The following is a 13,606-nucleotide window of genomic DNA, read 5'->3' as shown; positions in this document are numbered from 1 at the left end:
ATCAAATGTTTTTCAATAACTGTCCAATAAGTAAAACAATAGTATTTGGGGTCAAAAGGCCCCTGTTGCAGGTGCTAAAGGCCCCCAGTAAACACATTGTTTTTCTTAAGTGGGGAGAATAGATTTGTTATGAAGACTGTTCAAAGTGGGGTCACGTTGACTGATCCGATCATGATAGAGTATCATTTGTTAATAATACGTAAACATAAAATACTATAATTTAATGTTATAAAATGCCAAATGTGATTGAAATTGACAGGAAATGGTGCACCCTTTTCTGACGTGGTTACTTTGAATAAGCATTATCTTAATTTGTTACTCAAAAATAGCATCTTGCTGTCTCAAAAGATTTTGCCAAAGTTGACAAATTTTGCCCTAACTATTGCCCCTATATTCACACAATATCACTACAAACCCACTAGGGACTTTTTATCAAAATATATATAACCCCAATTCTGAAAAAGTTGGGACAGTATGAAAAATGCAAATAAAAACAAAAAGGAGTGATTTGTAAATTATATTCACCCTTTGCTATATTGAAAGCACTACAACTACACGTTATATGATGTCTTTCCTTGTTTTATTTAATAATTTTTTTATGTGCAGTAATTTCAAATCAGAGGATTACAACACACTCCAAAAAAGTTGAGACAGGGGCATTTTAAGACTAATAATTTGACGAGTTAAAATAACAAGGCGATGTGAAACAGGAGATGTTAAACAGGTGAGGCAATCATGTCATAGTATATAAGGAGCCTCCAAAAACAGCCTAGTCCTTCAAGAGCAAAGATCATTTGAGACTTGTCAATTTGCAAACAGATGCTTCAGCAAATAATCCAGCACTTTGAGAACAATGTTCCCCAAAGACATTTTGGAAGGATTTTGGGCATTTCACTCTCTACAGTGTACATGATAGTTAAAATATGGTCAAATGTCGGTGCGTAAAGGGCAAGACGAAAACCATTTCTGAATGCTCGTGATCTCTGATCCCTCAGACATTGCCATCTTAAAAATCATCATTCATCTGTAATGGATATCATGAACATGGGCTTGGGATTACTTTAGTAAACCTTTGTTAGTCAACACCATTCACTGCTGCATCCACAGATGCAAGTTAAGACTTTACTATGCAAAGCAGAAGCCCTACTTCAACACTGTCCAGAAGTGCTGCTGACTTCTCTGGGCTCTGTCTCATCTTGGATGGAAAGTAGAACAGTGGAGCAGTGTTTTTTGGTCTGATGAGTCCACATTTCAAATGGTTTTTTAAAAACACAGCCATCGTGTTCTCCGGGCCAAAGAGGAAAAGGAGCATCCAAGCTGTTATCAGCGTCAGGTCCAAAAGCCAGCGTCTGTATGGTCCAGGGGTGTTTCAGTGCCCATGGCATGGATAACTCGCACATCTGTGAGGGCACCATTAAAGCAGACAGATATGTACAAATTTTGGAGCAGTATATACTGCCATCCAGCACAGTAATTTCCAGGGACATCCCAGAAATTTCAGCAGGACAACTTCAAACCACATACTGCCCAAATAAGCAGAGAGAGCGGGTGCTAGATTGGCCTGCCTGAAGTCCTGACCATCTCCAATTGAGAATGTGTGGTGCATTATGAAGCGCACAATATGGCAACAAAGACCCCGTACAATTGTGCAGCTGAAGACCTGCATAATGGATGAATGAGGGAAAATTCAACTTTCTTAACTTAACAAACTTGTGTCTTCAGTGCCTAAATGCTTAATAAGTGTTATTAGAACAAATGGTGATGTTTCACAGTGGTAAACACTCGACTGTTGCAGTGCTTTCAATATAGCGAAGATTGAATATAATTTACAAATCATTCCTTTATGTTTTTATTATTTTATTTTATTTTTCATTCTGTCCCAACTTTTTCGGAATTGGGGTTGTATATTTATTTGTGGTAGAATGAAGGGAAGGGAGATGTGGTAGAATGAAGGGAAAATATGTGTTGTGTGTTTTGTAACTGTGGATTAAACATTTATTTGCATGATTTGACAACTTTGTGATATGATTGGTGGACTGTAAAGGCTATTATATAAGCCATCATGAAATGGAGGGTACTAAGCATTAAATTCAGACAAATTGTTCAACACAAAGGAACACACACACACACACTTTCTCCCTAGCAGAAGTGGGTAGCCATCTTTTATAAGGTCACTGAAGATTTAGCCATGAACAAAATGAAATATCTACAACGTAAAAGGTAGATAAAGGGCAACTCAAACCAATCCTGCCATTTACTCCCCCTGCGTGAGATAGAGACTGCAGTTAGGTCAGGCTCATTCAATCGTAAGATGGCTGCTGTGTGCTGTTAAGCAAAGGAGTTAAATAAATACACTACAGAGGAGTGAAATAAATAGATTGTTTAGATAGAACATCAGAATGATTTTGACGGATGTGCATTAAGTAAATTAAACGCTGCATAAACTGAGCACTTATTTAGAGATGAATGACTGATGGGAGAAACAATTATTGAAAGGTACATCAGTGCCAGCCAGGCATCTTTATTAACATGTTAAAAGAGGGTCATACAGTAAATAATGCTTTAAAACAAGAAAATGCTTTATTATCCTTAAGCAAACATGTCTATACTATACACTTCCACAGTGAGGAAAAAGGCTGGAGAAATCGCTCTGGACCCCACTCACCCTGCCCACTACCTTTTTGAACTGTTGCCTTCTGGCCGACGCTTCAGAGCTCTGAGCACCAGAACCGCCAGGCACAGGAACAGTTTTCTCCCCCAGGCTATCCATCTCATGAACAGCTAAAACTGCCCCTTTGAGCAATAATTAATGTGCAATACACAGCTTAGTCTTTTTATATTATCCAACACATCCTACCTCTTCTGCCATTACATTCCCTTGCACTGTATATAACTGATTGTATTTAGATTTGCACTACGTATGTGTATGTGCCTGTGTATGAATGTATATATATTCATATATATGTATATGTGTGTATACAGTGCATCCGGAAAGTATTCACAGCGCTTCACTTTTTCCACATTTTGTTATGTTACAGCCTTATTCCAAAATGGATTCAATTCATTGTTTTCCTCAAAATTCTACAAACAATACCCCATAATTACAATGTGAAAGAAGTTTGTTTGAAATCTTTGCAAATTTATTAAAAATAAAAAATGAAAAAAATCACATGTACATAAGTATTCACAGCCTTTGCCATGACACTCAAAATTGAGCTCAGGTGCATCCTGTTTCCACTGATCATCCTTGAGATGTTTCTACAACCTGATTGGAGTCCACCTGTGGTAAATTCAGTTGATTGGACATGATTTGGAAAGGCATACACCTGTCTATATAAGGTCCCACAGTTAACAGTGCATGTCAGAGCACAAACCAAGCCATGAAGTCCAAGGAATTGTCTGTAGACCTTCGAGACAGGATTGTATCGAGGCAAAGATCTGGGGAAGGGTACAGAAAAATTTCTGCAGCATTGAAGGTCCCAGTGAGCACAGTGGCCTCCATCATCCGTAAATGGAAGAAGTTTGGAACCACCAGGACTCTTCCTAGAGCTGGTCGCCCAGCCAAACTGAGCGATCGGGGGAGAAGGGCCTTAGTCAGGGAGGTGACCAAGAACCCGATGGTCACTCTGACAGAGCTCCAGCATTTCTCTGTTGAGAGAGGAGAACCTTCCAGAAGAACAACCATCTCTGCAGCACACCACCAATCAGGCCTGTATGGTAGAGTGGCCAGATGGAAGCCACTCCTCAGTAAAAGGCACATGACAGCCTGCCTGGAGTTTGCCAAAAGTCACCTGAAGGACTCTCAGACCATGAGAAACAAAGATTGAACTCTTTGGCCTGAATGGCAAACATCATGTCTGGAGGAAACCAGGCACCGCTCATCACCTGGCCAATACCATCCCTACAGTGAAGCATGGTGGTGGCAGCATCATGCTGTGGGGATGTTTTTCAGCGGCAGGAACTGGGAGACTAGTCAGGATCGAGGGAAAGATGAATGCAGCAATGTACAGAGACATCCTTGATGAAAACCTGCTCCAGAGCGCTCTGGACCTCAGAATGGGGTGAAGGTTCATCTTCCAACAGGACAACGATCCTAAGCACACAGCCAAGATAACAAAGGAGTGGCTCCAGGACAACTCTGTGAATGTCCTTGAGTGGCCCAGCCAGAGCCCAGACTTGAACCTGATTGAACATCTCTGGAGAGATCTGAAATTGGCTGTGCACCGACGCTCCCCATCCAACCTGATGGAGCTTGAGAGGTCCTGCAAAGAAGAAAGGGAGAAACTGCCCAAAAATAGGTGTGTCAAGCTTGTAGCATCATACTCAAAAAGACTTGAGGCTATAATTGGTGCCAAAGGTGCTTCAAAAAAGTATTGAGCAAAGGCTGTGAATACTTATGTACATGTGTTTTCTTTTTTTTTTTTTTTATAAATTTGCAAAGATTTCAAACAAACTTCTTTCACGTTGTCATTATGGGGTATTGTTTGTAGAATTTTGAGGAAAATAATGAATTTAATCCATTTTGGAATAAGGCTGTAACATAACAAAAAGTGAAGCGCTGTGAATACTTTCCGGATGCACTGTATGTGTGTGTGTGTGTGTGTGTGTATACACAGTTGCAATCAAAATTATTCAACCCCCCGACCAGCAATACATTCTGGTGATGTGAATTGAAACACATCAACTAAAACCTCAGTAAACAGTCAAAGTACGTTTTTAAAACACATTTGAGTGATTTTGAGAAAAAAAGAGTTCAGTTTACCCAAATTTTAAAATAAAAAATAACGAATTCTCTCCACAGATGTCATGTCAAAAATATTCAACCCCCAAAGTCAATCATTTGTGGAGCATCCTTTATCCTTAATAACAGCAAATAAATGTTTCAGGTAAGTGTTCTCAGGCTTCGGACACCTCTCTATTAGAATTTTTACACATTTCTCATGAGCAAAAGCTTTCAGCTCATTGACATTCTTTGGTTTCTGTGCTGCCACTGCCTCCTTGAAATGTTGTTTTCTTGCTGGAAAGTCCAGTGATCACCGAGCTTCAATTTACACACTGAAGGCATCACATTTTTTATGCCAAAATGGCCTGATACCTGAAAGAATCCATGGTGTCAGTCACATAGTCAGGATAGCTGTTTCCTGCAGCTGCAAAACACCCCCATAACAGGACTGACCCACCTCCATGCTTGACTGTGGGGATGGTGTCGTTCTTGTCATCACCGTGTCATCTTACTCCAGACATACTGCTGACCCATGGGTCTAAAACTCATTTTCAGTTTAGTGTCATACATCTATAAAACATTCTTCCAGGACTCCACAGGTCTTTCCTAATTACTTCTTGAATATTCAAGTCAACATTTCCCTTGATGAAGTTTTGCTTTCTTCCACACCCCAAGAAGGTTGCTGTTGTACCATATTTAAAAAAGTTATGACTGGTGCTGCCAACTTTGTCTATTGGAAATTGAAGTGCCTTGGAAATGTACTTTTAGCCATGACCTTTCTTGTGTAATGAAATAATCTCCTCTATTATCTTTCGAGACAGCTTATTTTTAATTGCATTTTTTGCATAGAAATACATTTTTGCTTTCAACGCTAAACTTAAATTGTAAAACTTAAATAAGTGCCATTGCAGATTGATGACTTAATTTTGTTTTAAAACAATTACTTGTGTAGCCTTACATATTTAAGAAATAGAATAATTGAATAATTATGACATGGCTGTATTAAAAAAAATCCTGCTATTTAGAAATATTAGGTTATAAATTCACACTGTGACTTTGAAAGTGTCACAACTGATATAGATGTAAAGTTTAAAAATTCTGGGTCATCAGAAAAGCTTACCTTTGTAAATCTTTACTGTCTTGGAGGGGCTGAATAATTTTGATTGCAACTATTTGTGTATATATATATACTTTTTTCTTTTCAATATTTATCTCTTTTTATTCTTTTTTAAAAGTCTTGTTGCTGTTTTTGTATTGTTGTACACTGGAAGCTCCTGTCACCAAGTCAAATTCCCTGTATGTGTAAGCATACATGGCAATAAAGCTCATTCTGATTCTATAAGTGCAAACCAGATCAGTGTAAACCCATCTCAGTTAAAAATGTACAGTAAAACCTTCATAAGTCGCACTTTTGCAAAGTAGAAAGAACAGATATCAGCTTTGATAGATTTCAAAAGGAGACTGTATTATACAAGAGCACAGGCTCATGCAAAAATTTCTACATATACTGTATGACAAACCAGTCATAAGGTTTGTGACACCACAACTGAAACGAAGGCAAATTGGTGATACTCTCTTCCACATACACACCGATCAGCCACACATAAAAACCGATTGCCTAATATTGTGTAGGTCCCCCTCATGCCGCCAAAACTGCACCAACCCGCATCTCAGAATAGCATTCTGAGATAATATTCTTCTCACCACAGTTGTACAGAGCGGTTATCTGAGTTACCATAGACTTTGTCAGTTTGAACCAGTCTGGCCATTCTCTGTTGACCTCACTCATCAACAAGGTGTTTCTGTCCACAGAACTGCCACTCACTTGATGTTTTTTGTTTTTGGCACCATTCTGAGTAAATTCTAGATACTGTTGTGTATGAAAATCCCAGGAGATCAGCAGTTACAGAAATACTCAAACAGCCCATCTGGCACCAACAATCATGCCACACTCCAAATCACTGAGATAAAAAAATTCTCCCCATTCTGATGGTTGATGTGAACATTAACTGAAGCTCCTGACCCATATCTGCTTGATTTTATGCACTGCACTGCTGCCACATGATTGGCTTATTAGATAATAGCATGGATGATTGTTGGTCATCCATGCGGTCTCTTTACTCAGCTCTTTCTCAGATGATTTTAATGTAGTGGCTGATCGGTGTATAAACATATACTGTATATATCTGATTTTGTGGACACAAAAAGTGGCACTTTTGTGGAATAAATCAGTTAACATTTTAAAATTAAAATAAATATCACAGTAACATTAAAATAAACAGTCATCAAACAACTCAATATATATGAATGATACAGTAAATGCAGTAACTTCTTACATGTGCAGCTTAAAATTGCACTCCAAGTTAAAGAGCCCATATTATGCTAATTTACAGGTTCATGATTTTATTTTGGGTTTCTACTAGAATAGGTTTACATGCTTTAATGTTCAAAAACACATTATTTTTCTCATACTGTACATTTCTGCTAAACCTTTTTTCATACTCTGGCTCAAACGCTCTGATTTACCTTCTGTCTCTTTAAAGCCCCCCTTTCCGAAAAGCCCAGTCTGCTATGATTGGTCAGCTGGCCTAGTCTGTTGTGATTGGTCAGCCGCGTAGAGTGTGTGTCGGAAATGTAACGCCCCTTACCATAACTGAGTTTCAGCTCCCCAGTTTTCCTGAGCAGCTGTAAACACTATGGTAACAGTGGCGTCGGTTTTTGCCATACCAGTTTGAGTCTGATAATGAAAGTTTGGAAGAACAAGCTGATTGACCTGAACCACCTTCGCAAGCACGACTTGAGCAGGACGTTTCACAGTGGTTTTAATTTTAAACAGCATCTTCTCGACATGTCGACAACACAAACCCAACTCATCTTGGCCTCGGCTATAACTACGTTTGTTTGGGGCGGGCCAAAGTAGCCCTTAGGCGGGCATTATGCAAATGTGATACATAGTGACCTAGACACTTTACGAAAGAAATGGCTGGACTACAAACCAGCCGTCTCGTGTAGTTCTTGAGCAGTGTTTTCTGTAGGAGAGAATAACTCCTTTTTGCGTGGACTTTGTGCTTTGTAACTTTGCAGACCTTTTACATGCACAAACAGCTATATTACACACTAAAGGAAAGGTAAAATCCCAAAAAGCATAATAGGGGATATTTTGTACACAATATTTTGAAAGATATCAAATTGATCAGTGTCTAGGTTCTCTTCCACGTTTATTTTCCTCTTTAGAGTTCTGTCTATCTCCCTTTTCTCACTCATATTTCTCTTTACTCAGCTCTTTCTCTATCTCTAGCTGTCCAGGGTGCCCTTGTATTTGTTGCAGCTGAGAGGAAAGGTGGCTTTGCTCTGAGGCTGGGTCATTTTTCTGGCCAGATGGACAAAGGGCTCGATGAGTGTTCGTCTGTCGGTCACGGACACCTCCCACAGTCTGACCCTCTCCTGTCGAGCCCACTGTTGAGCCGCCTTGCTGTCCACTCTCCTCTGATTCTGCAGGTCCAACTTTCAGAACCTGCCAATGAAGTACTGAGTGAACCTGCTCATGGATGGGATGCAGTCTGGATTTGAAAAACAATTGGCACCTATTGTGAGGTATACATAATACTCACCTACAGCATGGTTGGCATAGAGTAACTGCTCCAGGACAGCAGTTTTTCCGACCGATCCCTGGCCACACACTACCACATTGCTGCTCTTGCCCATGATCAGTTACAACAGACCTCACAGTCTCATTAAAACACACAGACACTGTGACAAGAGTCACACAGGTGAACAGGTAAGTTGTTGGTTACAGATGTTTCTTACAGTATTTTCTATTTACACAACACTTCACTTTCCTATGTTTGGGAAACCCAACTTTTTCAACCTCTACAGAACTGAGAGAAGACCATCAAATACTGAAGAAAAAAAAATCAAGACGCTCAAGTTGTCAGTACACTCAAAAAATAAAGCCATTACCCTTACTTAATTGAATTTGAGAAAGTGTTTACAAACAATTGAATTTAGTTAATTCAAATTAAATAATTTTTATTGAGCCAAAATAATTTAGCTAAATTAGGTTAATTCAATGTACTTTAGTAGTTTTAACTCAACTTTGTTACATTCATCAAACTCAATTTAACAATGTTTATTTTAATTTTAATTTATTTTGTATATTAATAGTACATGCCAGGCAAGCAAGTGTAAGGACAGTGGAATGATTGCTCTGTCAAATTAATAGTAACTGCTTATGGAGCTTAGCAGTCCTTGCATCATGAATCACTAAAAAGTGAAATTCCATCTTTATGCTTAGCACAAAAGCCGATCTTCACCACAGTGGTAACCCTCAAAACTCCAGCCTAACAGAAAGTCTTTTTAAATACCAATATAATAGAACATTAAACATTAACAAATCTCCTCCTATTCTCTTCTTGCTCAAACATGCATAAAATAACACTTAATTTTAACATTTGTTCACACCATCCAGCCCCATGCAAAGCAAGCTGAGAAATGGAAAAACCCCTGGCAAGTTTCATTAATTCTACAAAAAGCATTCATGTAGTCCCAACTCAAATGGATTAAGTAAACTTAAATTTGTACTAATTTGATTGGATGGAATGTAATGAAATCAAATTGAGGCAAAATGTTCTAGAATTGAGTTACTTTATTTCATTTTAATTAAGTAAACTGGACAACCTGCAAAAAAAAAAATTTTTTTTGAGTGTACAGACACCGAAAAATGAAAATTCTCTCATCATTTACTCACCCTCAGACCATCCCATCTCATCCCTTCTGCAGAACACAAACAAAGCTTTTTAGAGGAATATCTCAGCTCTGTTGATTCTTTCAATGCAAGTGAATGGTGGCCAGAACTTGGATGGTCCAAAAAGCACATAAAGTTAGCATAAAATAATCCATACGACTCCAGTGTTAATCCATATCATCAGAAGTGATATGACAGATGTATGTGACAAACAGGTCAATATTTAAGTCCTTTTTTTTACTATAAAATCTCCTCCCTGACCAGTAGGTGGCGATACACATAAAGAATGTGAATCGCCAAAAACAAAAGTGTAGTTTGATAGTAAAAAAGGACATAAATAATGATTTGTTTCTCACCCACACCTATCATATCGCTTCTGAAGACATGGATTTAACCACTGGAGTTTTATGGATTACTTATATGCTGCCTTTATGTGCTTTTATGAGCTTCACATATAAGTTCTGGCCACAAATAAAAGAAAGATAAAGACAAAAACACAAATAGTCTTCAAAGTAGGCTCTCAAAAATGTATAATTGTAAGGTATTATTTTTTGTATTGAAGATCTCTCGTAGGGTCTTGTATCCTTTGACCTACTATGGGCATCTTGCGCGCGGCTGCGGAAGGCGGAGCTGAAGCCAGTATGAAAAGCTCACGTGTCCCGCTTCATCCTCCGCCTCTCTACAGCAAAATGGCGACTGTTGACTTCGACTCGTCCGTAGATCCAGAGATGGACCTTACCAGCGACGAGGAGTTAGAGAGGTAACCGAACAGAGCGAGCACTTTAATAGTATGCAGGGTGGTCCCCATGTGGGGTAACGGGGTTTCAGGGAAGCTCGATTCGGTCTAAAAGCTGTACATACGGACCACGAGATCGTGATTGCCGCATACTTGAAAATCAAGGGGTGTCGATGGCCTAGTGTGCCAGCAGCCGCTTTTACTGTTGGGGTGCCTTTCGATGAACGTGATTGAATTCGTATACATCCTAAATCAGCGTTGACCGTTTGAATTGATGTTCGAGGGTGTCAAACATCACATTGTTCCCGACAGCTGTGCTGTACGTTGTTACACAGTTTTAGATTGAGAATTAGGTAGAAGGCAACGTGACATCAGTGCTCTTTAAGCACACAATGTGGCTCTCTTAGCAGGCTTTGCTTAAACACATATGCATGACAACTAAACCACCCAGTTTTACATCGGTTATGCATTATGGGACATTAGAAACAAAAGCAAGTGTTTCGATCGAGGCACTTCATCTGTGCCTACAATGAAACAAACACGCACGTACACACACACACACATAGACTCCCTAGGGTGAAATGACATCTTGTCATTGCTGATTGCGTCTTTTGGGGCCACTACCGCTAAAACTGGTCGGTACAATGTGCTTTGAAAAACGCATGTCTTGTACTGTATGTAATTTCTGATTCCACTGTCTGATCAAGTTCATCACAAGCTATTGAAAACAATAGGTGTAACATTTAGTTGATATTGGTGTCAAGGGACTTCCCTTTGATCAATGTGAACCCATACGGATCATTTAACTAGAAATGAGCCGTGCACTTCTGGAAGTTTCTGTTTGTATGAAGTTTCTGTGGGCGGGCGGACGCATGACGTCAAGTGTGAATTCACGTTGACAAGCAGAGAGCGGGTACCGAGCTGTAACCGGACGCGCGAGAAAGTCAACCGTGTTTCTGACATAACTTTCCACTTGTCAAGTTTAGTTAGTGTTGCCTGTCAGGGTCACACTGCTGTAATGTTAGAGTGGAAACCTGATGTTCCTGGTGAACTTTAAATACTACACTTGGGCTATTTTCACACATCAGATTTTTTTTAAAGGGATAGTTCACCCAAAAATAAATTCTCTCATCACTTACTCACCCTCATGCCATCTAAGTCAAGATGTGCATAACTTTATCTCTTCTGCAGAATACAAACGAAGATTTTTAGAAGAAAATCTCAGCTCTGTTGGCCCGTTAAATTCAAGTAATGGTGGCCACAACTTTGAAGCTCCAAAAAGCATATAAAGGCAGCATAATCCATCAAAATTAAGAGGTTAAATCAATGTCTTCTGAATTGATTCAGTAGTGATCCAGTTGGTTTTGGTTTCAGTTGGTATATTTTCGATTACACTACCTGTAGCGCCATCTAGCGCTCTACGCATACGTCAAGCACTAGGAAGTGTAACTGAGCTTGAAATCATGATCGTGCCTAGAGACTGCAATGGCAAGATGTACAGTGAAAAAGTAATTACATTTTGGTCTGTTCTAGGATCGACCGATATGGGTTTTTTAATGGCTGATGCCGATAGGCCGATATAATGCTGATATATCACACAATTTAATGTAGTAAGTAACATTAACATAAAATTGCTAAATAATGAATAAACTCGTATTTAGCACTATATTTACTCAATTTCACACTAAACTTTAACTTTTAAAATACAATATTATTTTATATTATTATATGGTTGAAAACAGTTTAATCATCAAATTTTAGTAATTTAATTGCACAAAGAAATTGTTAATATGTTAGAAAGAAGGAAATAACAGTACACACAGTAGTCCAGCAACCATGGATGGCATGTGCGCATTAACAATCGTATTTTCTCAAAAAATACCAAATCAAACCAATTGCACATACAGTGCATAGTGAATAAGACATTTACTTGTAGCACACGTGAAGCGCTTTTACTTTGAAGTTGCGCTCGTGCGAATCCAGCATGAGCAGCAGCAATCTCCTGACAGTTTAAACAGCCTGGATCACCTGCTTGGATTGTCACAGAGTGAGCGTCATGATTTGTGAATGAGAGGAACTTTTGATCCTGATCCGGAAGTTGTTGATTCTGGCTGATAAAATACGCATTTCAGAGGTAAATATTAGATAAGTGCTAGATAGGAAGAGAACGCTGGATTTCCGTGAGGTTTGTGAATTACATCTGTTTAAACGAGATATCTGCATATTTGCTGGCGGCATATCATAGTTTTATTGATAGTTGCCTTTTATCATTAGAAAAGGTGAGGGGAACTGTTGAGTATAGACTGTTAGAATACGTGCTTTAGAGGAAAATAAATGAGCGCTCCACTGGATGCTGGATCTGCTCAAGTTATGTGAGGTTGGTTTATTACATCTTTTTAAACGAGATATGCGGATATTTTCAGACGGTATATGATATTAGTTTTATGGATATTTGCCTTTTATCATTAGATAAGACAGTTACAATTTACAGGGAATTGTTGAGGAGAGAGAGGGAGAATGAAAAAGGCGAGCATATTAACATTGAGCTCAAACGTGTCTGCCGCAGCTCTGATATGCGGACCATTTAAATGACACTGTGTTGAACACCAGTCTATTATTGTAGTAACATGATGGCACGTAACAACAAAATGAACTGTGACTGGTCGTTTATATGTCTCAGTCGCTTCATATGCAAGCAGGCGATTCTCGGCACCCTAAAAAAAAACAAATCGTCCAAACGGGAAAATGTATCGGCTGATGCCGATAATTACAAAATTCAGAATATTGGCTGATTTATCAGCCTTGGCAATATATCAGTCGACCCTTAATCTGTTCTCACCCAAAACCAACTGGATCGCTTCAGAAAACATTGATTAAACCACTGGAGTCTTATGGATTGCCTTTATGCTGACTGTATCTCCTTTTTGGATCTTCAAAGGTATGGCCACCATTCACTTGCATTGCATGGACTTTTAGAACTTCGATATTCTTCTAAAAATCTTCGTTTGTGTTCTGCAGAAGAAAGTCATACACATCTGGGATGGCATGAGGGTGAGTAAATGAGAATTTAAATTTTTGGGTGAACTATCCCTTTAAATTTGTTTAGGCTTTTGTAGTCTGAACAGGGCAAAAACACATGCATTTTTACAAGACTGATCCAAAACACATTTGTAGGTGGGTTGAAATCTGATTAAAAGCAGATTTTTGCTAATGCGACATAAGCTACTGTATGTTCAGACTCTCAGTCCAGATCTGATTTGTTTTTGTTTTTTTGTGTATCCGATCGGAATCTGATCTTCATGATTGACTGTTCGCACTATATATCGCAGCTGATCAGACCCAATTTGTGTTTATCTTCGTTTTGGCATATCTGGCAAGCCACCACAACGTGATAAGGTCTTGA

General features: G+C 38.9%; 1 protein-coding gene and 1 pseudogene across 2 annotated transcripts in view; one reads left to right on the top strand and one right to left on the bottom strand.

Moving 5' to 3' along the window:
- Nucleotides 1–7,968: 7,968 nt before the first annotated feature.
- Nucleotides 7,969–8,428, bottom strand: LOC127450509 (NF-kappa-B inhibitor-interacting Ras-like protein 2; annotated as a pseudogene).
- Nucleotides 8,429–10,063: 1,635 nt separating this feature from the next.
- Nucleotides 10,064–13,606, top strand: part of LOC127450498 (dnaJ homolog subfamily C member 7-like) — a 33,913-nt gene continuing 30,370 nt past the window's right edge. Inside the window, exon 1 of one of the 2 annotated variants that reach the window (XM_051714671.1) lies at nt 10,064–10,227. In XM_051714671.1, coding sequence (XP_051570631.1) covers nt 10,064–10,227 — 164 coding nt within the window. The remainder of the gene's footprint in view (nt 10,228–13,606) is intronic. The other variant, XM_051714672.1, reaches the window with a different exon arrangement.

This window comes from Myxocyprinus asiaticus, chromosome 13 (genome assembly GCF_019703515.2).
Source record: "Myxocyprinus asiaticus isolate MX2 ecotype Aquarium Trade chromosome 13, UBuf_Myxa_2, whole genome shotgun sequence".
NCBI lineage: Eukaryota > Metazoa > Chordata > Actinopteri > Cypriniformes > Catostomidae > Myxocyprinus > Myxocyprinus asiaticus.
This window is presented reverse-complemented; position numbering and strand designations above follow the sequence as displayed.